This window comes from Balaenoptera musculus, chromosome 14, assembly GCF_009873245.2.
Source record: "Balaenoptera musculus isolate JJ_BM4_2016_0621 chromosome 14, mBalMus1.pri.v3, whole genome shotgun sequence".
NCBI classification, from domain to species: Eukaryota; Metazoa; Chordata; class Mammalia; order Artiodactyla; family Balaenopteridae; genus Balaenoptera; species Balaenoptera musculus.
The window spans coordinates 6992468-7019205 of record NC_045798.1 but is presented as its reverse complement, the minus strand read 5'-3'; the positions used below and the strand labels follow the sequence as shown (position 1 = coordinate 7019205).

The 26738-nt window shown below is 50.2% G+C and overlaps 1 protein-coding gene across 4 annotated transcripts; it reads right to left on the bottom strand.

The window, feature by feature from the left end:
- Positions 1–888: 888 nt before the first annotated feature.
- On the bottom strand, positions 889–11201 carry CDK2AP1 (cyclin dependent kinase 2 associated protein 1). Of its 4 annotated transcripts, none has more exons than XM_036822884.1 (4): positions 10821–11174; positions 6248–6345; positions 4569–4695; positions 889–1708 (listed from the first exon to the last, which is right to left on the bottom strand). In XM_036822884.1, the coding sequence occupies exons 1-4, from the start codon at positions 10873–10875 to the stop codon at positions 1641–1643; spliced, it is 348 nt and encodes a 115-aa protein (XP_036678779.1). In that variant the 5' UTR covers positions 10876–11174; the 3' UTR covers positions 889–1640. The 4 variants fall into 4 exon arrangements, with proteins under 4 accessions (XP_036678779.1, XP_036678782.1, XP_036678780.1 ...); XM_036822887.1 differs by lacking the exon at positions 10821–11174 and adding an exon at positions 8592–8689; XM_036822885.1 differs by lacking the exon at positions 889–1708 and adding an exon at positions 4084–4158 and having other exon boundaries at positions 10821–11181.
- Positions 11202–26738: the final 15537 nt, after the last annotated feature.

Below are 26738 nucleotides of genomic sequence, written 5' to 3'. Positions count from 1 at the left end.
TAGCCTGGTTTGGAAGTTTAGCTCTACGCAAGGCTCTCGACCTCTGGTCGCAGTGTGCAGGGCCCTTCCCAGTTCCAACCTCCTTTTAGAAGGGAGCCAAGTGAAGTATCTGGCATGGTACACAGAAGACCATAATAGTGGAAGGGAATTTTGGGAGCTTCAGACAAGAGGGACAGAAGCTTTCATTTCTGTCTCCCTTCTTGAACCTTTTTGAATTTCCTGTCACGTCCACGAAGGAGATGCAGACAGGCCGACTGCCTAGTACCCATTCCTCCGGCCTTTGGAGCTGTCATGGCTGGGACCTGGCCTCATGCCTGTGAAACTGACCACGTCCCTCCTTTTGTCTTACTCTACCCCTCACCACGGTAAATCCTCATTACATCGGGATCAGTGCCTAAGGAATATACTAAGGATGACCTCAAAGTCCCTTTGGAAGGCACTGTTGGGGACCACCCCATGAATTCTCAACACATCCGAGGCAACCCAGTTTTCCCAGCACCAGAGCAGGTAGTTCTTCCAGTGAGAACAGGATGAAGTAGCTAGCTTGAGTTTAAACGCTCACAGGATAAGTTCCTAAAAACAGAATGGCCTAACTTGGGGGAGCACAGAAAGGGCGAAATCAGTAACATCGCCTCTACACTTGTTTTCCTTCCTGGCACACCCTTAACATCTGCTGCAGTTAAGATGAGTCCGTAACGCAGCTTCACCTGATCCCTGCCTTCTGACTTAACCGACACATCCTGTCCCTGGCCTGTTGTGCTACTGATACCGTCACGCAAAATGTTTCTGGACCAGGTGGGAAAATGCCCTTTGACAGGTCCCTCCCCACTCCCGCCGAGGAGCTGTTCTTTAAAATACCGCCAAGAATTTGCGGAACCCACGTCTTGGTACAGGCTGTTAGTGAAAATAAGCTTTATTACATTGAGTAATAAATACAAAGATGCGAACAGTTCCATTTTCTTCCAGATGTTTGGGTCAACTTACAGGAAAGCAGAACTGAAATCTACATACAGTCTCAGGAAAAATTTCGGGGATCCTTGTTAGGTTTGGTTTGGGAGGTTGCTCTTTCTTCTGTATGTATAACTTGTGCATTTTTAAAATCGACTTCAAAGCACTAATAGTCATGCAAATGATTAAGCAAAAAAGAATTTACGTTAAGCAGAATCTATAGTGTATGGGAAACGAGGGGACCAGCTACTAGTTAAGTGTGCTGTCAGGTCAGCACTACAAAAAAAAACCTTCAAGTTGTATCAGCTTATGAAAAGGAACAAAGAACAGTCCGGGTAACATAAATGTATTCAAAAGAGGAGAGCGAGACACTGGTATCTTGGAGGCAAACTAGTTTGCTGTAAGATAGGTAATTTTTACGTGCATCTTTTGAATCAATGCTTTAAAAAACAACAACAACAAACACCTGGGTAGTTCCTCACTATTTAAAATGTAACTCCCAATCAACTGCAAAATCTTTCCTCAATCTTACAGACTGTAGATTCGGAGCCTAGTGAACCATGGGAGGGGCAGGGGGAGGAGAAACCAAACTGCTACCATTTTGAAAACAAAAGTTTCATCTGAGCAGGGGAGATGAACTGTAACTTATTCTCTCCGAAGAAGATGGAAAACCGTCCAGGCTCACAAGGCAGCTAGGACCTGGCATTCCGTTCCGTTTCAGCCAAGCACTCCCGCACCAATCCTCGAGCGTGGATAATGCCTGGAACAGAAGCAGAGGCGGGCGTCAGCCAGCAGCACCCATTCCGGAAGAGGAGGAGGGTCCTTCCAAACCAGCCGCGAAACCCTCGGACTGGAGGAGAGGAGGAGGGTCCTTCCAAACCAGCCGCGAAACCCTCGGACTGGAGGAGAGGAGGAGGGTCCTTCCAAACCAGCCGCGAAACCCTCGGACTGGAGAAGAGGAGGAGGGTCCTTCCAAACCAGCCGCGAAACCCTCGGACTGGAGGAGAGGAGGAGGGTCCTTCCAAACCAGCCGCGAAACCCTCGGACTGGAGGAGAGGAGGAGGGCCCTTCCAAACCAGCCACGAAACCCTCGGACTGGAGGAGAGGAGGAGGGTCCTTCCAAACCAGCCGCGAAACCCGCGGACTGGAGGAGAGGAGGAGGGTCCTTCCAAACCAGCCGCGAAACCCTCGGACTGGAGGAGAGGAGGAGGGTCCTTCCAAACCAGCCGCGAAACCCTCGGACTGGAGAAGAGGAGGAGGGTCCTTCCAAACCAGCCGCGAAACCCTCGGACTGGAGGAGAGGAGGAGGGCCCTTCCAAACCAGCCGCGAAACCCTCGGACTGGAGGAGACTTGGGACCTGCATCCAACAGCCCAAATCCCATCCCACCCCTCAAAGCCAACGCCCCTCTTCACGTCTCCCTAAAAGTTTCTTCCCATGCTCGAGGTGACAACCAGCAAGCTCTCTTTTCATGACGTTACTCTCCATATGAACCATGTTACCATCCAGATGACAGGAGTAAGTGTGTCCCCACCCAAGTTCTTTAAGCAGGGACCCACTTTGGAGATTCCACGCCTTCAAACCATTATTTTTCCTGAATTCTAGAAAGGGCTTGACAGTGTCAGGCAGCCTGCCTGGTTTGGGTGCGAGACGAATGCTCACTCAGGCCACCTTGGTCCACTGCTTTGTCCTTCCCCCCAGGGGACAGGTGCCATCTTCTGCACTATTATTCTCCCCTCATCTTTTATCTCTATAGTTTGCGAGTTATCTATTGCTTGTTTGGGTTTCTTTTTTTCTTTTTTTGGCTTTACTGAACTTCATGAAATATTGATTTCATTTTAATAGGCACCAAGAATCTACTCCTTCCAAGAGCTGACCCCCCAGAGGGCACTGGGAATGACACCCCAAGTCACTCAGGTGTCCCCACCTCACAAATCTTACCCCCCAGAGCTTCCGAAGACTTTCTGGAAAGGGCTGTGTAGCCGCTGTCGTAGCTACTCCACTCTGCCATTGTACTGTGACAGCAGCCGCAGACATTAATAAGCAATGGGTGTAGCCATGTTCCAACAAGTCTTTACTTACAACACGGAAGTTTGAATTTCACATAATTTTCACATGTCACAAAATCTTATTTTTTTCACCATTAAAAACCGCAAAAAACATTCTTGGCGCTTGACTCCCTTGCGCCCTATGACCCTTCTTACTTGCTATGATGTACACTTGGCCACCTTACTGGTCAGGGTGACTGTGGGACCAGCTGCTCACCCAGGATGTGCCCTGAAGCGGTCACCAGGTGTATCCATGTGTTGACCTGAACTGCCGGCTTTGTTGGGAGGCTGCAGATCGCCTGTCAGAAAGACTGCGGGGTCCGGCATCTTCCCAGGCATTTGCAAACAGGTAACCGGCACTCCCATTACCAGGACTGTGGGCAGAGCGATGCCCACCTGACCCCCCAGGGCTGGACTGGGGTTAAGCTCCTCCTCTCCCCCGAGCCCTCTTCCGTTCCAGCCTCTAACTGCCAGCCCCCCTCCCCACACCTGTGCCTGTTATTCCCCGATCCAGCTCTGCAATCGGTCAGTCTCTTCACAAAGGTGTCATGAACCGGCCCACTGCTCTGGGTGGGAGCCTGTCCTCAGCCGGCCTCGCCCATCACTGGAGCCGTGGCCTCAACTGCAGCCCCCCTGTCACGCCCCAGATTTATAGCCACAGGACATTCCCCTCTCGATTTTCTCCAAATTTGCTTCTCTAACCTTAAAAAAAAAAAAAAAACCTCCTAAAATTAAATTCACACATAAGCCACCGTGCTCTGAACTGCCACCTTCTAAAATAGAAATCTTTTTCTCCTCTCCACGCCACTTTCACTTCACGAAGCAGCAAAAACCAACCTATTTCTCTGCCTTCTGAAGTCAGCTGGCCAGTCACCTCTTCACGTGAGTCATTTCTTCCTGTGGCACCGTCCTCCCGCCCTCCCTCCCTCTTCAATCAGGAAAGAACTTCAAAGCGTTCTCACTCTCCCGCCCCAGACTAGGACGGACCACACGCCCCCCTGGGCCCCGCTCCTAAGAGGACAGCAGAGGGCAACGCAGGCCCCCTTGGCCTCGTGTCACTGGCCTCACCCAAGTTGGGAGCCTACCTGATTGGGCCGCCCAGGGCTCCTAGGACCAGTGTCGGCCAACGGGAGCAGAGCAGGCGTGAGGCAGAGCTGCAGGATCTGGGTACAAAGACTTTTTTTTTTTTTGGCCGCACCACGAGGCTTGCAGGATCTTAGTTCCCCGACCAGGGATCGAACCTGAGGCCGCTGCAGTGGGAGCACGGAGTCCTAACGGCTGGACCGCCAGGGAAGTCCTGGGGATTCCCTTCTTAGACGCTGCATCTGACAACTGGCTGCCAAGCCCCTTCCGTCAGATGTACATCCCACAGACCCGCTCACCCAGCCTGACACCTCCACAGCCAACGGTAATTCTGTAACAAAACGGGAGCCCCTGTGCCGCAGGGGACTCTTCCGTCTGCCACCCTCCGTTTTCCCCAGAAAATCTTTCAAGACAGTTACTAGGCCAGTGCCGTGGGGTCCGCCAGCAGCGAGGCGTCACCTGGCAGGGGAGTCCCGGGCCCACGACTTACCTCGTTTTAGTCTCTCCATCGCGCTCTTGCTGCCCGCGTAGGTGGGTCTGATCTCTTTCCCCAGCTCTTCGATGATGGCCAGCAGCTCCGCGTATTTGCTCTGGGGCACCTGGCTGTTCCCAGTTCCCTAGAATCAGAAAGAAAAGGGTTCGGAAGGATTGAACCCAACCTGACCCCAATGCCGTGGTCCGGACCCCACGGCGTGCCAGCTGCACGAGGGCAGGGCTGGGGAGAGGCCCGAACCAGGGGCAGGTGGCAGAGGGAGGGCGGCCTGGCCCAGACTCTAGGGCAGCTGCGGCCAGGCACGGCCCACCTGGGCGACAACCATAGAGCAGGGAGCCGGCCCTCTCTACTGTCCCCGTGCACTCAAGGCAACCACCCAGCAGTCTGCAGAAAGCCCTTTTATCATCTCAAATGAAAGAAAAAAAAGAAAAGACTGGCTTGTCGATAGGAAAGTGTTTGTTTACTGAGAATTTCCTTGAAGGAGCCAATGGGCGGGCAAGTGATGGGGGGGAGGGGGGGTGCCGAGGGTCCAGAGTGGGCGGAAGAGATGGAGGCCACACGTGGGGTCAGCAGGACCGCAAAAACTGCCAGAGACCACCCAGACGGAGCCCAGAATGTACTTAAATTCATCCATCCTCCCCCGCAGGCGGGGCCCACCACACAGAAACCCTTTCTCTCCAGAACCGCACGAACAGCCCAAGCAAACACCCGGACCAGGGAGGCTGGGGTCCCGCCAGCCTGTGGGCCGAAGCCGCCCGCTCGGGCCTCAGCCGGGCCTCCCTGCTCCTCCTCCTCCCCCCTCCTCCCCCCACAGCCGCATCAGGGCGGCCACCTCCCCCCAGGCCCTCGCCTGCTCCCCCCTCCTCGGCCGCCTCTGCCTCTTGGCCTCCTGGTCCTTCCTCCCCTCCTCGTCCAGCTCCTCAGCATCCGCCCGCCGCCACCTCTTCAGGGGGGCCTCGCCCGTGCCCGCCTCCCCTCCGGGGGCAGGACGGCCTGGCGGGCACGGCTCCAAGCCGCCACCTCATCCGTGGGGCCGGCCTCCGTGGCGACCTCGGAACGTGAGTGGCAGCCACGGGAACCTCCCGGCTGGCGGCCCGGGTCCCCCCCGCGGGGCGGCACCTCCCCTGAGGGCCCACCTTCCCGGTGGGGAAAGCAAGTCTCGGCGAGGTTGGGGCAGGGACGGTCCACAGTCCCGTAACTGGTGGAACCACGTGTAAACCAGGTGTCGAACTGAGGGGCCAGCAGCTCTTGGTGCAACGCACCTGGACTCCACTAGGATGGGCCCGTCCCCCCTGCAGGGCCCACAACCTTGTGGGGAGTGAGCGGGAGCAGGGCCCCCTCTCCTCTGTCCAAGCTCAGATCCAGAGTCAAGGCCAGACCTCACTTCCCCAGGGAGCAGGCATGAGGAGGCCCACCAGGGACACACATGGGGTGGTGGCCCCATCGGGAACTGTGGCTCTCGGGGCTTCCAGCCTTCTTTGGGCTCTCCCACCCCTTCCTGTCACTCGGTGTCCCCCGTGAAACCCCCTGCCACTTCTCCATTCTGACGCCCTGAGCCCTGGGTTGAGGAAGCTCAGATGACAGCTCCATCATTTCTACTCCTTTCACCGCTTCCCCTCTGGCCCAGGCCGCCCCTAGGGCCCCTCCCACCGCGCTTCCCACCCCCGCTGCCATACCTGGGTGTAGCCTAGAGATGGCGGCCCGTAGTCACTCAGCAGCTGGCGGTACTGTGAAGATGTCGCCATGCTGGTGGAGGGCGGGTGGACACTCCCAGCTACGGGGGAGGAGACAGGAGTCAGTAATCAAGTAGCCTTGGCTAACTGTATCCGAGGTAAGGACTCTGAGTCCCCCTGCCCAGAACTCATGCCATCGACAGTGGTCTTTTGTCTCTGAGGACACAGAACCCTATTCCTGTCCTCTAGTTTGGCCACGGCTGATACTCGGCGTAGATGACTGATAGTAAAATGTAGCGAACAGACCACTGCTCTTCACTCCCACCACCACAGCAGACATTGCTAATCAATCACAGAAATCCTTCCCATACATGCAGTCAAAACTGGTAGCAAAGACGAAAGCTGCTGCTATTCTCAGCCTAACCCTTGCAAGTCCCCTTCTCCTGGGTCCTGCTCCCCAGAGGTTGATATCCTAGAAACACATGGCTGCCACAAGAGCCCATCTGCTACTAAGGCTGGTCCACACCTGCGCTGAGACTTCCTGTGTGCCCAAACCTCTGCTGGAGTATATGGTGAGGAAGACAGGGGAAGATCTGGAGGTTGTGAAACCCAACCCTGGCTGGGGACTGGGGTACTGGACACAAAGTCAGGAATCTGGAGCACATCACAGCCTGTCTGTGTGTCCTCGGACAAGCCCCTCAACCTCTCTGAGCTCCTGTCGCCCCTCCCCAAAGAGGGGACAAGACTCTCGGCAGTCTGAATCTATGCCCGGCTGGCTTCACCCCCACAGGGGAGGCGTAAGACCCCATTTACGGACTGTAACACTGGGAGACACTGTCCCTCAGCAGAGGGACCACGGGGGGCCAGGGCCTGGCTCAGAACAGAGTCTCCTGCATGGGGTGTGGGGAGGCCCTCAGCAGGGAATTTTCCAGCTCCAGCTCAGTAGCTGGAAGCACGCAGACCCAGAATGGCGTCCAAGTGGTCATGAGCGAGTAAAGGATGTCCTGCAGAATTACGAACAGCGGTAACCATGGAGAATCCACCTAGCCCTCCTCAGCAGCTGCCCGCATGCCCGGCCGGGGAGCAGCTTCCCCTCCGCCTGCCTTCCCCGGAGCCAAACTGTCTCTCTCTCACGCACACAGCGGGCTCTGCAGACTTGGCCCCGGGGATGGACAGCTGGTGCCAGGCTGGCCAAACCGACCAGCTGCTCATCTGGTGTGGGCAAGGGGAGGGGCAGGGGAGGAAGGAAGTTCAGGAGCTCAGGCTGCTGGAGCTGGAAGGGGCCCTGGAGCCCCTCACTGCAGAGAGAGAAACACAGACCAGAGAGGGCGGGCACTGCCCCAGGCCACACAGCACAGAAGAGACTAACACACCGCACCTGTCCCTCTGTCCAGGAGCTGTAGACAGCTTGGTACCCGACGTGTCTTCCTCGGTCTCAGGCCTGCCTGGATTTCTCCACTGGGACCCAGATTTATGCTCAAACACAGGATGCCCAGTCAGGAAACATGAATTGTGCCACCTCTAAGCTGGGGACTGGGCACAGCACCGCGCTCCTCCGGGCCTCATTACCACGCCTCTACAGTGGGGGAGCCGAAACACCTGTGCTACAGAACCACACCTCCGTCTGAAGCAACTGCGGGTGTGCAGTGGCCAGAACACAGGAATGTGGCAGGGCGGGTGACCCCCAGCTCCCCTCATCACATCAGCCAAACCCCAATTTCCTGACCTTCTGATGTGGGTGGTGAGTGTGGTCTGGGTAGCTCAGGCTTTGCTGCCCCAGGCCAGGGTTCAAGTCCCGACCACCACAACTTACTACGCCTCTCTGTAAGGCCAGGGTGCTAAATGCAAGACTGCGGGGGGAGAGGGGGGTCTACTGCACTGCTCGGCGCTTCAGGCCATCTAGAAGATTCCAACTCCCTGGCGGGAGGTGAGCTGGACACCTCCGGTTCATTCTCTGCACCACCTCCTACCCTCCTTCTCTCACTGAAGTCTGTGTTTCTTGCCTCCCCGACCCATCTTCTCTCCCACAGCCAAGCGCCTGGACTAGGAGCCAGGCCAGCTGCGCCATACCCGGCTGTGTGACCTACGACAAGGCCCTTCCCTCTCTGGGCCTCAGCTTCTCCATCTGTTTGAGGTCATGGTTCCCAACAGAACGTCTCAAGGCCCTAGATCCTGCTCCTCCATGGTGCTGGGGTTAGGTCCTGGGGGGCGGAGGGGAGGAGGAGGGATGGGTTGGGGGCTTGGGGGATGGGGATGGGAAGTCAGGCAACAGCTCGGAGCTTGACTTTCCCACGGCCTGGGTGATGCGGTAGGTGACCCCGCCTCTGTGCCAGCGCCAGTCCCTTACTCGGTGTTCAGAGGGGGGTGTCTGTGGCCCTGGAGAGAGCCGGCGGAAGGGCCCCGAGTCCCACTCATGCCCACACCTTCCTGCAGACACAGCGGCCGGCTGCCGGAGGCCTAGGAGAAAACCAGACCGGGCGTGAGCACAGCCGTCGCGGAGCAGCACAGACAATGCGTGCAGTGTGCGGGGACCAGGGAGGGCCCGGAGCCCAGGGAGGGGCTGGCAGAGACCAGCAGCTCCTGGGGCCAGGCGCGGCTCCCCGCCCCCAAGCCAGACAAAGAGCGCCCGGGCCTGGGGAGCTGGCGGCCTTCCCGCCACTTGGGGCGCCTGGGGGGGCTCTCCGGCGGGGAGGCGGGGGCTTTGTCTAACTCCGCCACTGCCACCGCCGGCCAGGCCGAGGCTTGGCAACTCTCGAGCAGGAGGCAGGGCTGGAGGGTGTGAGGGATGATGACAAGGAAGCCGGAGGAGCGGCAGCGGAGAGTCCATCTTGGATGCAAATGGCACGGGGAGATCCGGCCTTTCTAAAGGGGTCCACGGGGAGGGGGGCGGCCCCACCAAGACACCAGAGACCCGGGGACCTCAGCAGTCCTCCTGGAGTTCACCGCAGGAGAAAGAAGAAAATCTGTGTACAGGTGCTAGCCAGCCCAGAGCAGGGCTTCGGGGTCCCCAGCGGGTGCCTCTGTCACTCTGTGACCCCAATCCCTGAAGGGCCCCGTTTAGAGCGCCGGCCTCAACTGCACCAGGGCCGGCCTGAGATTTCCCGCCGGTCCGGGCTGGCAGCAAGACCCTCCACCCATCCTACCCCAGAGTCAGATGAAGGAGGCAGTGAGAAATACTATGGCCACAAAGCTTGTCTTGGTAAGGTGTGCAGACCCCAGAAGAGGTGAGAATATTTGAGGAGAAAACAGGGGCTCTTGGGGCTTAGAGGCCACATTTGACCAACTCAACTATCCCCCACCCCGTCCATCCACCCCCTGAATCTTAACCCTTTCCAATCCCCAAATCTGTCTCCAGGAAGTTAAATATACACACACACACACACACATACACACACCCCTATACATGTATATGCATATGCATATTTTGCTTTCCTGGGGCCCTCTTCAGATTTTTGGAATTATGGAGTCAACATTCGGAGACAAGGCCCAAAACTTTCGGCCAACTGCCAGCGTGGCATTTCTGACCAGCAAGGCCAATCCCCTCCCTGCCAAGCCCCCTCCATGCACCTCGCTTTTCTGGAAGTTTGTTTCCCATCCAGAGTTTAAGGAGAAGAACCTTGGTGAAAGGACAAAGCCGGTCCCCTCTGAACCCACAATTTCACCTATCGCCCTCGGTCCCTGGGGCAAGACCCTAGGCACAGCCTAAAGCTGCCTGACAACTTCTGCAGGAGTTTCCTGGGACCGCCCAGCTCCAGCCCCAGGGAAAGGAGAGGACGGCCCCTCCGGCTTCCGAAGGAGGGGGCCTTCTAAACCCAGACTTGGGGGCTCCGAGATGCGGGGCCCCCGCTGAAACGACGCCCCCAGCCGCCGCCTAAAGGCGCTCCGAGGCCCCCGATCTCCTCCAACTTCTCTCACTCCGCGCACGCCTGAAGGGACCTCCCGTGCGCCCCGTCCCGCGCGCCAGGCCAGGCGGGCGCCCACCGACGATCTCCCCTGCACCGCCGGTGACCCCAGCGGCCCCGCTCCCTCGGGGGCGGCTGCACCTGGCACTCTCGCCGCCCCGCAGCGCCGCCCGCGCGTGGCCCGGGCTTGCTCACGTGCACCCCTGCTGCCCGGGCCCCCTGTCCGGACCTGCCCCCAGCTCCCTAAGGGCGGCCCGCGCCGGGGTCCCGGCGCCCCGCTCCCGGCGTGGCCCGGCAGCTCCCGACTCCCGCCGGCAGGGGCCCTCGCCGAGCCGCCCAAAAGCCGAGGAAAAAGGAGCCGAGAAAGCCTCCCCCGCCCTCGCTCGCCGCGCTCCCCACGAGCCCTCGGCCGCCGGCGTGGGGGGGACCGCGGCGGCCGCCGGTGCCCCGGGCCCCGGCCCGGCCCCGAGGCCCGGCGCGGGGCGCACCCGCGAACTTTGGCAGCGCGGGCACCGGAATCATGGCGGCGGCGGCCGCGCTGCCCCGGGCCGGGACCCGGTGCCCGCCGACCCCGGCCGCCGCGGGCCCCCGGGAGCCGGGGCCGGGCGCGCGGACCCCCAACTTGGCGGCAGTTGGGGCGCGGCGCACGCGGCCCGCGGGGCGCACTCACTCACCGGCGTTGAGGGAGGCGGCGGGCATGTGCGCGGTCAAGTTCGGTTTGTAAGACATCCCCCCGAGCGGCGGGGCGCGCCGGGGCACAGCGGGGCCCGGCCCGCGAGGGCGGCGGCGAAGGCGGCGAGGCCGGGCGGCGGCGAGGCGGCCCCAGCGTCCGTGCGCCCGTCCGTGCGCCCGCCGAGCTCCCGCGCACTTTTTGTTGTTGACGGCTCGGGCCGCACCGGCAAATATGGCCGTCCCTCACCCTGACACCCGCTGCAGTATATCACCCATACATCGGGCGGGCGCGCGGGCGCAAGGGCGGCCGCAAACTTTGAGCGGAGCCAGCGGGGCCGGCCCGGGCCGGGAGGGGGCGGCCCGGCGCGCCGCGGCCCGGCGTCAGGGGGCGGCTCCGCCCGCGGCCGCGCCCCGCGCCTCCGGGCGCGCTCGGCGCCCGCAACTTGGCAAAGTTTGGGGGGCTGGGGTCCCGGCGGCGCCCGAGGCCCGCATGGGTCCCTTTCTTCTTCTGCGCTGGCGGCGCCTGGAGATTTGTGCTTGTACCGATTAATGTTTTTTTTTTTTTTTTGTAAGCGAGGTAGGATTGCAGAATTACTTTTTTTCCCCTTGACTGTGGGGGCAGGGATGGAAAATTACCTGGAGAAAATGGTGGCGAGTGGTATTTTTAAGCACGTAGATCATTCCAGACGCCGAGGTCGGGCTACTCCCCAGAATAAGAACAACCAATTCTTGACATTGATTTCAAATAAATTTCAAGTCCCTGTCGGTATTAAGTGGTTTTTAACCCCTTGGCGGCCTAGACTCCTTTAAGACCGAGCAAAACCCAGAGGCCTCCTCCCCTGGGAAATACACCCTCACATCTACATAATTTTGCATCTTAACTCATTCAAATATCTAAGAAGCGCCTACTATGTGCCGGGCACTGTTCCTGGCGCTAAGGGTACCAGAATAAACTTAACAAAGTTTTCTGTCTCCTGGAGTTTACATTGCAATTTTTGATCCTCCTCCGACGGACCCCAACGGACTTCTCAGTGATACGCAATCATCAAATGCATTTTGCATTAGATGATGAAGCTTTTGAAGGTGTTATTTCTTGGAGTTCTGCTTTATTATTACTTTTTAAAAATTTATTTATTTATTTTGGCTGCGTTGGGTCTTCGTTGCTGCGCGCGGGCTTTCTCTAGTTGCCGCGAGCGGGGGCTACTCTTCGTTGCGCTGCATGGGCTTCTCATTGCGGTGGCTTCTCTTGTTGCTGAGCACGGGCTCTCGGCGCGCAGGCTTCAGTAGTTGTGGCACGTGGGCTCAGTAGTTGTGGCTCACGGGCTGTAGAGCGCAGGCTCAGCAGTTGTGGCGCGCAGGCTTAGTTGCTCTGCGGCATGTGGGATCTTCCCCAACCAGGGCTCAAACCCGTGTCCCCTGCATTGTCAGGCAGATTCTTAACCACTGCGCCACCAGGGAAGTCCAGAGTTCTGCTTTAAATAGTAAATCTTGTCAAAATACACAAGATGCCCACCCTTTTCTACCTTCTTTAATCGCCATGCTTTGCAGATTTCTTGATTAGCCACAGACATTCAGATACATCTGACACTAGTGAGGAAGGCCTCAACCTCTTTGCCTGAGGGAAGGGATACCACCGATTCCTTCTCTCTGTCCCTTTAGGATTGAAGGTACAGGCGACACCCCCTTCCCAGGACCCCTTGTGGTCAGCTTTAGGCTCGTTCAGCCAAGGATGCTCAGCGAAATTTTATTTCACAGATAAATTAATATCACCCTTTCCTACCCTGCTCCCAGGGGACCAATACTCTATAGAGTAGCACTGTCCAACAGAAACGTATTGCAAGCCACACATGTAATTTAAAAGTTTTAGTAGTCACATTTTAGAAAGTAAAAAGAACTGGTGAAATTAATCTTTATATTTTATTTAATACAATATATCCAGAAACAGTATGATTTTGATATATAATGAATATAAAGCAATTACGATACTTTACTTTCTTTTTATGATACTAAGTCTTCAAAACCCAGCATGTATTTTACCTTTACAGCTCATCCTAATTCAAACTGGCCACATTTCAAGTGCTCAGTAGCCACAATAGCTAGTGGTTTTCCTACTGGACCAGTTCAGGGCTAGAAGCTATAAGCAGAGGGCTCATAGGCTGACAGAGCTCGGTATTAATTCTGGCTCCATCACCCATTCGCTGCTGGACTAAAGCCTCCATTTCCTTGGGGCAAGAATCCAGATCTCAGTGGCCTGCTTCAGTCCCTTCTACAGACGTTGTGGGCTATTCTCTTTCCATACTGTATTTTTACCACGATGCCCCCTCACTGATAATCATTGGAAAATATTTTTCCTTTTGTTTTTAATTGAGATCTAGTTCACTTAGTATAAAATTCACCCTGTAAAAATATACAATTCAGCGGGACTTAGTATGAGCACAGAGTTGTGCAATCATCACAACGAGCTAATTCTAGAACATTTCTGTCATCCCCAAAGGAAACCGAACTGCAGTCACACCCCATTCTCCACTACCCATAGCTTTAGGCAACTGCTAATCTACTTTCTATGTCTAAGGACAGACCTATTCTGGACATTTCATATGCATGGAATCAGTTACAACATGTGTATGGCCTCTTTCACTTAGCATAATACTTTCAAGGTCCATCCATGTTGTAACATGTATCAGGACTTTGTTCCTTTTTATGGCTGAATAATATTCCATTGTATAAACAGACCACATTTTGTTTATCCATTCATTAGCTGATGGACATTTTGCTTGTTTCCACTTTTTGACTATTATGAATAAAGCTGCTATGAACATTTATGTACAAGTTTTGTGAACATGTTTTCAATTTTGGGAGTATATACCCAGGACTGGAATTGCTGGGTTACATAGTAACTCTATGTTTAACTTTTTGAGGAACTGCCACACTACTTTCCATAGTGACTATATCATTTTATATTCCCAACAGCAATGTATAAATTTTCCAATTTCTCCATATCCTCACCAACACTTTTACTATCTGGCTTTTTTTTTTTTTTAATTTATTTTATTTTTGGTTGTGTTGGGTCTTTGTTGCTGCATGCAGGCTTTCTCTAGTTGCGGCGAGCGGGGCCTACTCTTCGTTGCGGTGCACGGGGCTCTCATTGCAGTGGCTTCGCTTGCTGTGGAGCATGGGCTCTAGGTGCATGGGCTTCAGTAGCTGTGTCACATGGGCTCAGTAGTTGTGGCACGTGGGCTCTAGAGCACAGACTCAGTAGTTGTGGCACACAGGCTTAGCTGCTCTGCAGCATGTGGGATCTTCCCGGACCAGGGCTTGAACCCGTGTCCCCTGCATTGGGAGGTGGATTCTAAACCACTGTGCCAGCAGGGAAGCCCATATCTGGCTTTTTTATTTGAGGCATCCTAGTGGGTGTGAACTGGAATCTCATGGTTTTGATTTGCATTTCTTTAATGAATGATGTTGAGCTTCTTTTCATGTGCTTACTGGCCATTTGTGTATCTTCTTTGGAGAAACATCTATTCCAATCCTTTACCCATTTTTTAACTTGAGTTTTTATGTTAAGTTGAAAGAGTTCTTTATTCTGGATACTTGTCCCTTCTCAGATTTATAGTTTGCAAATATTTTCTCCCATTCTGTGGGCTATCTTTTCATTTTCTTGATAGTGTCCTTTTACACAAAAGTTTTTAATTTTTTTTTTTTTTTTTTTTTTGGCCGCACTGTGCAGCTTGTGGGATTTTAGTTCCCCAACCAGGGATCAAACCCTGGCCCTTGGCAATGAGAGCGTGGAGTCCTAACCACTGGACCGCCAGGGAATTCCCCAAAAGTTTTAAATTTTGATAAAGTCCAATGTATCTATTTTTAAATTTTTATTTGCTTGTGTTTTGGTACCATATCCTGTCCAAGGTCATGAAGTTTCACCTAAGTTTTCTTCAAATAGTTTTTATAGTTTTTGTTCTTACATTTAGGTCTTTGATCCATTTTTAGTTAATTTTTGTGTATGAAGTGTGTCCAGATTCATTCTTTCATGTGGATATCCAGTTGTCCCCGTACCATTTGTTGAAAAGTTTATTCTTTCCCCATTGCATGGTCTTGACACCTTTGTTGAAAATCAATTGACGATGAATGTGAGTTTATTTCTGGACTCTCAATTCTATTCCATCGATCTATGGAATCTATCCTTGTGTCGGTACTCCACTGATTTGATTACTGTAGCTTTGGAGTAAGCTTTGAATTCAGGAAGTGTGAGTGCTCCAACTTTATATTTCTTTGTCAAGATTATTTTGGCTATTCTGGGTCCTTTGCATTTCCCTATGAATTTTAGGATCAGCTTGTCCTTTTTTGCAAAAAAAAAAAAACAACCAAAAAAAACAAAAAACAAAAAATACAGTTGAGGGCTTCCCTGGTGGTGCAGTGGTTAAGAATCCGCCTGCCAACGCAGGGGACACAGGTTCGAGCCCTGGTCCGGGAAGATCCCACATGCCGCGGAGCAACCAAGCCCGTGCGCCACAACTACTGAGCCTGTGCTCTAGAGCCCGCGAGCCACAGTTACTAAGCCCACATGCCACAACTACTGAAACCCGCGCGCCTAGAGCCTGTGCTCCACAACAAAAGCAGCCACCACAGTGAGAAGCCCACTCACCGCAACGAAGAGTAGCCCCCGCTCGCCGCAGCTAGAGAAAGCCTGCGCACAGCAACGAAGACCCAATGCAGCCAAATAAATAAATAAATAAAATTTATTAAAAAAATTAGTTGGAATTTTGATAGGGCTTGTATTAAATCTGTGTATCAAGTTAGGGAGTATTGCAATCTTAATTTCAATGTTAAATCTTCCAATCCATGTATGCAGGATGTCTTTCCATTCATTTAGGTCTTCTTTCTTTCAACAATTCTTCTTTCTTTAATTTCAACAATTTTTCAGTTTTCAGTGTACAAGTCCTGTACTTCTTTGGTTTATTGTATTCCTAAGTATTTCATTATTTTTGATGCTATTGTAAATGGAATTTACTTAATTTTTGGATTGTTTCTCTCTTGTGTGTAGAAATACAACTGATTTTTCTATATTGTCTTGTATCCTGCCACTTTCCTGAACTCACTTTTTAGCTGTAATAGCTGTTTTGTGTCTACATGGAGATTCTTTAGGGTCCTCTATATATAAGATCATGTCATCTGCAAATTAGAGAGTTTTAGTTCTCCCTTTTCAAATGGGATGCCTTTTCTTTCTTTTTCTTGCCAAACAGCCCTGACTAGAGCCTCCAGGACAGCACTGGATAGAAGCGGTAAGAGCAGACATCCTTGTCTTGTTCCTGATCTTAGGGGCAAAGATTTTAGTTTTTCACCAGTAAGTGTGATGTTCACTGTGGGCTTTTCATAGATGCCTTTTATCAAGTTGAGGGTGTACCCTTCTCTTCCTAGTTTGTTGAGTGTTTTTATCATGAAAGAGTTGGATTTTGTCAAATGCTTTTTCTGCACCTATTGAGATCATGTGGGGTTTCTTCCCCTTTATTCAACAAATAGTTATCAAGAGTCTGAGTGTCAGGCACTATTCTAGGGGCAGCAGAAGACCATCCCCATGTCGTGATGAAGCTTATCATTCCAGGCATGGCAGCCCTATTTAGCTGTCCCCTCTTACCTCACCGCACTGGAGCCTTGCCTCTCACTAGTTATTCTTCTTCAGGCCAGACTGGATTTTGACCCTGGTGCTTGTTCATTCCCACGTCCGAGCCTTCATTACACCACTGTGCCCTTGTGTTCCACTTGGCCAACTCCTGCTCACCCGTCAAAGCCCAGCTCAACTATCCCCACCTCTGAAAAGACTTCCCTGCCTGGCTGTCCCTCTGCTAATGCCCGCTATTGCATTTAACCTGGTCAGTCTCCTTCATGAGTCTGAGCCACTTGAAGGAAAGAACTGCATCCTCGAATGTCTAGTCAAGGCATATAGAACATTCCATATAGGGCCTCAGTGTGCTCCTAGAAATGAGACAAAGCAAGATCAATTCTCATTTGCAGGCGGTACTCCTGTTCTCAACCTTCTTCCTGCTCACAATTCACTTTCCATAACAGATGTGTTAGCTTCCTGGGGTTGCCATAACTAATTACTACTAACTGGTAGCTTAAAACAACAGAGACTTATTTGCTCTCAGTTCTGGAGGCCAGAAGTCTGAAATCAAGGTATGGGCTGGGCCACACTCCCTCCGAAGGCTCTAAGGGACGATCCTTTGCCTCTTTCAGCTTCTGGTGTTTCCATGCATTCTTTGGCTTGCGGCTGCATCCCTCCAGCTCTGCCTTCAGATGGCCTTCTTCTCTATGTGTCTTCTCCCCATCTCTTCTAAGAACACTTGTCATTGGATTGAGAACCCACCTTAATCCAGGATGATGTCATCTCAATATCCTTAAATTAATTACATCTGCAAAGACCTTTTTTCCCAGAAAGGTCACATTTACAGATTCCAGGTGGACATATATTTTTAACTTTTTTTTTTGGGGGGGGGGGGGTAGGGGAGCACTATTCAACCCACTACAACAGGCTTCAAAAAAGGATCCAGATTTTTTCCCCTTTTCTACTCTGAGAGTTAAAACCCCTAAAAAGGGGAAAAAAAAACATTCCTAGTGGCTCCACTAAAAACATCTGTGTGAAACTCCCTCAAATAGGTCCTTTTATTTTTATTTTATTTTTTTCAGCAAAGAAAGGTTTATTGCAGGGTCAGGCAAAGAGAACGGGTGGCTTGGGCTCAAAAACCCTGAACTCCAAATAGGTCCCTTTAAATGAGTGGTCCTAGAAGGATCTAGAATGGTCCCTTATTAGTTTAATGGACATGTCACAGAGTGGCTTGCCAGGGAGTAGAGCAGATGAAGGAGAAGGGGGAGCCTAGTGAAAGAGCTTGGCCTGGAAGAACCTCAGGAAATAAGTTTTAGTTCTGGATCCACCATGAACCTCTCTTTAGGCCTCAAATAACTTGTTTAACCTAGCCAGGCCTTAGTTTCATCTGTAAGACTACGAAGGTTCAACGGGATGAAGCTCTAAGAATTCTCGAAACTCCAACATCCTAAGAAGGCAGACAACACACGTGCCATTTTCTCTAAGGAAAAACATCAACCCGGGAAGCCCTGAAATCATTTTGATACTGTTTCCATCACCATTCTGGGGCAAACAGCTCCAAAGTGGGGTGCACTTGCCTCACATGGTAAGAAGGGTGATTCATAGGAGTGAGGGAATATTAGAATTCCTGTTTATGTGGGATTTACTACATATTAGCACAGCACACATAAGACTTATAAATAACTTAATAAACAATAGTAGAAGTATACTCAGAAACAATTAGAACATGTGACCAAAAAAGTTTGGAGACCACTGACTGAAGAAACTAGTTAAGCAGGCAATCAGACCGAACAGTTTGACAACCAGACAAGTTGTGGGTGAAGTGTCATGATTAAATCAGCAGTTAGTGACTCCAGTGTGGTTTATATCCTCAGGACAGTAAAACCATACTTTATATCAAGTTGGGTTTTGATCAGAGGTCTACACCCAAATTTATTAATTTTCAGTTGTGTTTCTGCCATTATTCCTGTTTTACTGAGCAGGAGCCAGCAAGCTTTTCCTGTAAAGGGTCAGACAGTAAATATTTTAAGTGTTTCAGGCTGCACAGTTTCTCACTATGCAAGTCCGCCATTACAGCACTAACACAGCCTTACATGATACATCAAAGACTGGGCATGACTAAGTTCCAATAAAATTTTACGAACACTGATATTTGAATTTCATGTATTTTTCACATGGCACAAAATATTCTTCTCTTTTTTTAAACCAGTTAAAGTAAAAACTATTCTCAGCTTCCAGGGCCATTCAAAAACAGGTGGTGGTGTACTGGATTTGACCCGTGCACCATGGTTTGCCAATCCCTGTTTTAGACCTCAAAAGTTTGTTTCTTCTTCTTTTTATTTTAATGTCATTTATTTGTATCTTTGGCTGGGTTGGGTCTTCGTTGCTGCGCGTGGGCTTTCTCTAGTTGCGGTGAGCGGGGGCTACTCTTCGTTGTGGTGCACGGGCTTCTCATTGCGGTGTCTTCTCTTGTTGTGGAGCACGGGCTCTAGGCGCGGGGGCTCAGTAGTTGTGGCTCACGGGCTCTAGAGCGCAGGCTCACTAGGTGTGGCGCACGGGCTTAGTTGCTCCGCAGCATGTGGGATCTTCCCAGTCCAGGGCTCGAACCCGTGGCGCCTGCAATGGCAGGTGGATTCTTAACCACTGCGCCACCAGGGAAGCCCAAAAGTTTGTTTCTTAAGTCTGATCTACGATAGACAGAAAATCAAAAATGGGGCATGCAGGGACTTCCCATGGTCCAGTGGTAAAGAATCCACCTTTCAAGGCAGGGAACGCGGGTTCGATCCCTGGTCCAGGAACTAAGATCCCACATGCCGCGGGGCAACTAAGCCTGTGCGCCACAACTACCAAGATCGCATGCCACAAAGTACAGAGCCCGCGCACCCTGGAGCCTGCATGCCACAACTAGAGAAGAGAAAACCCACACGCCACATCTAGAGAGAAGCCCGCGTGCTTCAACCAAGACCCGACTCAGCCAAATAAATAAATGGGGCATGCAAACATTTGAGGACATAATAAACATCTTCATATCAATACCTCTGAACAGGAAACACACATGTAAAAACAAACTGTGGGAAAAGAAAGCTAAACAGAAAATCCAGTATTACTGCAAAAATTGAGAGCATTGTATAATTTATCTTGATCTAGGCCTAAAGATGAAAAAAGGGGATTCTAGAGACCTCTTATGGCTCTAAACAGTGGACATATTCACAAAACACCTAACTTTCTACTGAAGGTTCATGAATTTCTCAATTTCCTACAATTAATAACTTATTCTAATTTGGATTTCTCCAGTAATTGCACATCAATCTTTGTGAAAATGAATCTAGCCTACAACCAAAGATAAACAACAGAAGCTAGAGCATTTTTTGTTATACTCAAAAATTTACCCTCTAAAGTTCCCCAAGAAAGGATACTGAAGAAACTGGCAAGAATGGCTGCCTTGGAAAGAAGAAGGGGGCCAAGCGGGAGGAGCAGAGAGAGAAAACGTTCACTGTATGTTCTCATCTGCCTGTTGACTTCTGTCAGGTGTTGGTATTACTTATTCAAGCAAACTACCAATCAAAAACATAAAAATTAAGTATCCCAGACTAATTTGGTGTCCACCTAGCCATCTTACCTTTGCATGCTACCTGGTGGTAATTCTTAAGTGGATGGTGATTTGGAACCAGCAGTGTGGCACTCGCCTCCCCTAACCCAACAATGCACTTGACGCCCAGAGTGGGCAGCTTTCAGAGGACGAAGCCAACTTGCTGAGAGTTGGGCTCTAAAAATAAACATTTTGCACATTTCTTTTAGCCTCTTTTCTCTCCATAAAGGCCTCCACAGATGGCTTCTTTACATCATGCTCTCAAATGACTAGCTGATAAATATTCATACTTATGGAAATTGTATTGTACATACTCCAAACCCCCAGCCAGTTAAAGTTTGTATTTTCTGTTATCTCAAGGGTGGTGCCCCCTTGCTCATGGGTCTTGTCCTCTGTAAAACACACACAAATTTGTGCACACACACACACAGATCAGACACCAGCTTTTGCCTCTGTATGATTAATTTGCTTAGAGGCGATTTTGACCCTCAGGAGGCCATTAGGCCATGTCTGGAGACATTTTGGATTTCCATAACTGGGGGGTGCCGGGTACATAGTGTGTACTACTGGCACCTAGTGGGTAGAAGCAGAGATGCTGCTCTACACCCTACAATGCACAGGACGGCCCCCACCTCACCCCACTCTCTGCAAAGAATGGCCCGGCCCAAATGTCAATGGTGCTGAGGCCCTGGGAGACACAACGTGAGGCTGAAAGCAGACTGGATTACAGATTAAAACACTGAAGCGGAACAAGGTCAAAGCAGACTGGAACCGTAACAGAAAAACTCAGTGGGGACGGTGGAGGCTCTACATGAAGTCTGGCCTCTCGTTTCTTATTCAAATTAATACTCAATTTATTAAGGTTATATATTCAAGAACAAGTTTCCTTTCAGTCTTCAAGCACGACTTAGAAATATTTTAGGAAAATTTTAGTTAAAATGTAAAACACTCCCTTTCACTTGTTCTTCAATTAATGCTCAATTATCTCACGTATTTGGCAGACTAAATTTCCCTAAACATAAACACCGTTTACAAATTTGATTAAATTCCTTTAAGCATTTACAGCTACAAACTGAACATGACTCAAGCATTTCAAACCCCACAAAGAAAAGACTCGCAAACAAGCCAGACTCCAAACATTTACAAAATGCCTTTGTCCGTGTCTAGAGGACAGTGGCATGGACTCCTGGCCCAGACCGCCCCTTGCTGGTTCCCTGACCTCTGTGCCCATCTCACCTGTAAAGTGAGAGCGCCAGCACTCATATGGCATAGGGGCAGGGAGGTTTAAACACACACACACACACACACACTCAGGGCAAAGGGATCTACTCACTGTTCTGGGTGTCCTGTGGTGTCTTCTCTCCTGCTCATTCCCAATTTCTCTAGCTTTCCAAGCCCAGTGCAAGGAGCTGACTGGATCTCTTGTCCGATCGTTACTTCTCCATCGATGAGCCCCAGGGCTCACCACACTCCCTTCTCTCCATCCACGGCAGCCTCCTCAAGGCAGGCTGGTGCCAGTGGATGGTTGGTCACCTCCTGGGCCCCCCATCAGGCACCCAGCGTTCCTAATGTCTCCATCCTAGCTCCCATAACCACCGGAACCTTAACTTGCTCGCTCGTTTGCTATCTCTGACATGAGAATAACTACCCACGAGGAGTCTCTACTGAGGACTGCATGTGGCCCAACATAGACACACAGCAGTTGCTTATTAAACACAGTGAAGAAACATGAAATACAGGCACTTGGGCTTCTCTGGTGGCGCAGTGGTTAAGGATCCGCCTGCCAATGCAGGGGACACGGGTTCGAACCCTGGTCCGGGAAGATGCCGCGGAGGAACTAAGCCCGTGCGCCACAACTACTGAGCCTGCGCTCTAGAGCCCACGTGCCACAACTACTGAGCTCGCATGCCACAACTACTGAAGCCCGCGCACCTAGAACCCGTGCTCCACAGCAAGAGAAGCCACCACAATCAGAAGCCCGCGCACCTCAACAAAGAGTAGCCCCTGCTCGCTGCAACTAGAGAAAGCCCGCGTGCAGCAACGAAGACGCAACACAGCCAAAAATAAATAAATAAATAGAAGAAATACAGGCACCAATTTCCACAAAAATTAGAAACTAAAAGGCTTTTCATCTGAAAACTAGAGCACTGAGGACTACGGAAAGGACTACAGAAAGCACCCCAGCGACTGGCACACGCTATGTTGTCTGCAGTAGTTTCCATTTTGTTTTTTCTTAAGCAGAGCTCCAATCTTAAGACTCACAGACTGGATGGCTGTGCAACACCAGGAATGAATTTTCAATAGGAAGCCTCATACTCCCAAGTCCTCCAACACTCGTGGCACCTTTCAGGGAGGACACCCCATGACCCAAGCCCCCCAGCCGGGGCACCCGGTGCTGACTCACTGAAGCTCTGCAGCGGCACGGACATTTTTGACTCTAACAAATGCTGGGTTGCATTTTATCCACATTGTGAGAAGTCTTCTAGAATTCATTTAAAATAAAAAACCAACATAGAAGAAGTCCGAGCCCCCAATGGAAAGAAGCTCTCTAGGTGAGCGTGGTAGCCCTGACACAGCTTAAACGGGTGCTCAGAACCCAGACAAAGAAAATACACAGAGAAAAGCAGCATATTAGCCAGTTTAATTTATTTAAGAATCTTACAAAAAAAGGAAAAAAAAAACAGAAAAATCAAAAGACACAACAACAAAAAACCTAAATACAGAATTCATTACGCTTCATGGTTGATCGTTTTTACTTGCAAGGGTATAAACCTCGCTAAATGCAGCCAATACATTTTTATTGCATGAGACCCAATTTTTAAAGTTACAAATCAAAACGGTCAGAACAATCGTTTCTGGACACTCGGTACTGTATTACCACGGAAGGCTGAAGCAGTGCAGTATCATGAGAACAGTGCGTACCCTTCATACACTGACGGACATTCAAAACAGAGTAGCAATATAAAAAGAGATTTTAAAAAAGAGAACAGAACAGAAACAACCAGAAGAGTTTACATCCACCTTTGTTTCAAATTGTCTTTGGATTCCATCATATGTTGTCTCAAGATGCACCATGTCAGATCAGTAAAGGAAGGAAGATCTATGCCTACGTATAAAAGTATCCTTTGCTCAGCAGAGGTAGAACCTGGCAAAAGTTTTATTGCAGAGATACAGCGTACCTCCTTCCCACCTCTCATGGTTGATGGTAGATACAAGTGGTTATTGAAAAATAATATCAGTAGTTTGCAAATTCAGTATAAACCATGAACAGGATGATTTTTTCTGATGGAGGTGAGACTGCAATGTGCTACGTAGAAAAAAAGCTCTCTGCCCCGTAAAGTGGAAGTCAGAAAGAAGGCTGAAGCTTCTTTATCCTCTTCAGTGCCACAAATACTGTCACAGCAAGAAAGGCCCTCAGGACAGGGTGGGTGGAAAAGCCAGGGAGTTCTCACTAAGGGGTCTGCGGACTGACCCTCAGCCCCAAGGAGGCCTGATCTGCAAGTAGCAAAGAGAACCGACGTTCCCAGGTGGCACCCCTTGCTCGACTCTGCACTACAAGGGCGTAGTCTTAGCCTGATGGTGTCCTGAGAGCTGCTCCTCCACGGGCGCCAGAGGAGGAAAGCCGGGCAGGACGTGCTGGGACAGGGATTCCCGCTGCAGCTCACCTCTGAAAGGCCCCGTTGCATGACAAATTAGGTTCCTAAGACTTACCTAAATGCAGACAACTTTTAAATTTCAGTACGTCTATGAAGTTCAATAGTAACGAGTGAAACATGTGCATGAATGAAGGCCCAAGAAAGGCTCACGGCTATCTTTCCTGAAAGTTAAGGAGGAACATTTTCTTAAAAGTGCAAAATCTGTAAGTAAAAACGCAATGTTTGCCTCCCTGGTGATGATTACCACCACTTTTGTGAGCCACCCCTGGGTCTGCCCTACTGGCAACACTAATCCAATCATTAAGAATGCCTTGATCCAGCTCAGCTCCTAGGTTTACAGCCAATCTAGTCAAGATCAATTCACCAGTTCACTGGTGGCGGGATAGCCCATCGGATCCTACCAGCCCGTCCCTCCACAGCTAACTGGCTGTTTTACCCTCAGCACAGCATCAACCTTGAGCTGAAGGCTCATGGAAGCCTCCACAGCAGTTGTGCTGCTCGATTCCGGAGGACAACTGTCCCTTAAAGGACATTCTCTAATGTCACCTGTCAGCATGGACACCAGCATGTACCAGGTCTGTCTCCACTCCTGCTATAAATATCCTTAAACTGGTGGGAGCAGAAGCAGATTACCCATGCTCGCTGGAAAGTAAGCTTCTGCTTGTTATTTGTAGGCTAAAAGTACACGCTCGACTTCTTAAAGAAACAGAAAATCTGCAGCAGTAGCAGGTCATAAATCACTGTTCAGATCTGCAAGATTTTCCCCTCAGCTGGAAAGCCGCAAGGATGAAGGATTTGGTGCAGGCCTGAAAAACTGCAAGGGTAGGAACAAGTCGGGTTTACTGAAGAGCTAAGTTTGATCCCAAATGCACTGAAGAAGTTAGAGGAGCTTAAAGGAAGTCTTGGGAAGAAATTTTTTAGGTGAAAACATCAGGCTCACGATAGCTTCCAAAGAGCAACATAAATGAGCATAACTAGTCATATAATGACAGTATCAGAAATTGCACTCAAGTACATTCCCCCCAATACAACGCATTGCACACAGTAAAAATCTGTAATAAAAATGCAAAACACAATCAGGCACGTTGAAAAATATTAACACAAAACAGACATAGGAATTCTATAGTAAAGATGCAAAACCGAATTCTAAAATATATGAACAAATTCAACTAAGAAGTTTTTCATACGTTTCTACATCCAAAAAAAACACCAAATTGTTAAGAAGCCCCCTATGGGAAGTCAAGAAAAGAATAAATAGGACTGAAGGGAGGAGGGAAAAGAGAAAAACAAGCTGGTGGCGTCCCAATTTACAAGAAATATTTACATTCAGAATTCAAAAAGAACTCAACATTTCTATATATACACATTATGTACATATATATATATATATAAGTACAGCATAAAATCAGAAGGTGGGTTTTGGATTTCACCTCAAGTACGCAGAAAAAAATTACTAGCTAGCTCGAGCTGCAGGTATCTAGATGTGTTTCCTTCACTTACATGCCCTTAAAAGACACTGCCTTTGTACTAGACAACTGGCATCCAATGAGGACTTTTTACAAATGGCTTTTGCTCGCAGGTGTAGCCATGACATGGACCGCCTGCTGCATATTGCAGCAGCAAAGCGTGCACAGCGAGCGTGCAAGGTGTGGTGTTAGCCAAGGAGACTCCAGACATAGAGGAAGGATAGTCAACAAATGCCTACTGTCCCTGGGATGCCTGCACTAACCGAACATCTGTTAACTGCATACCGGTCTAACAGCGACTCTTATGTAGCACCATTCTTAGAGACTATCAAATATCATTCAGGTACATTTTTATTTTATTTTTTTCAGGTACATTTTTAAAATGAGAGTATTTAGATAGGGACCTTCCTCTTAATATCTAATCAAGAAAAGGACCCAAGTGAAAAACACTTTTCCTCTGCTCCTACTTTCATAAATTGAAATGCATCAATCATTTCTCATGTATTGCTTTTTTTCCCCTCCTGCTAAACTGGAAAGTGGAGGGGACTGGGGAAAGGCTCCCATTATACAACGGTAAGTGTCTGGTACCCTTTCTCGTCGTGCCTGTTAGAAGTTGCTCTAATAGCATCACATGGAGATTAGCAAATGAATGCCCCAGTGGCTACAGCCAGAAAATTATGCCTCTAAAATATTATATACCCCTGGAGCTTGGTAATCTAGAACTTTTACCATTACAGATGAAGCAGAATACAAGTAAAAGGTTTACTGTTGCAACTCAAAAAGGCTTCTGAAGTGCTAGTTGGATTGGAATAAATATATATATATACATACACACAACACTACATTGCTTTGGATGCAGGTTCTTGCTAACTTATATACAGATGTAAAGAAAAGACACTGAAGAGTGTATCGGCAATTTAGCAGCAAAAAGGGAAAATTGCTTAAGATATTTACTTTTTCATCAAGTTGTGTTTAAAAATACCTTATTAATACTTTTACGAATTCATATCGTTGATAAATATCTGGATTATCCCACTAAACTGCAGCTAGACACCTTGTGGTAGGGAGGGTGCTAAATTAGGGGAACACTAACCCCCCCGCGAATACCATCTGAGCAGCTCTGGACTGGGAAAGTGGTTTTCAGTACAATCGGCACTGTAAACTCTGAAAACACTAACGTGACTTGTAATCAATCTTTGTGCTCAGAGCCATATTGCTAAAAAGGGAGAAAAGGCATTACAGAGGCCAAATGGACTCACACCGGGTTCAACAAGGTCCCTGGGTTCAGACGTGGCATTCAGATCCTGAAATACAAGGATCTGTTGTACAGAAGTTAGCTGTTGTTGAGACTTGATTGTTTGACAGAGGAGGACCTTGAATGCTGGGTCTTCCCACGTTGACCAACCTAAAACTTGCTGACTTGGATAAGGGCACAGTGTTAAAGGTCATACGTTCACCTCCAGAGAGGAGGCTGGGCAGCAGACTCCCAGCGCTCACATGCACACCACACCACGATAAGCATGTGCACGTGGCACCTCAGCTCCCCATCCATTTACACGGCTGCCTTTCTGAGGTCTACTTTGAGAGTTTTCAGAGGCCTTATTTCTGGA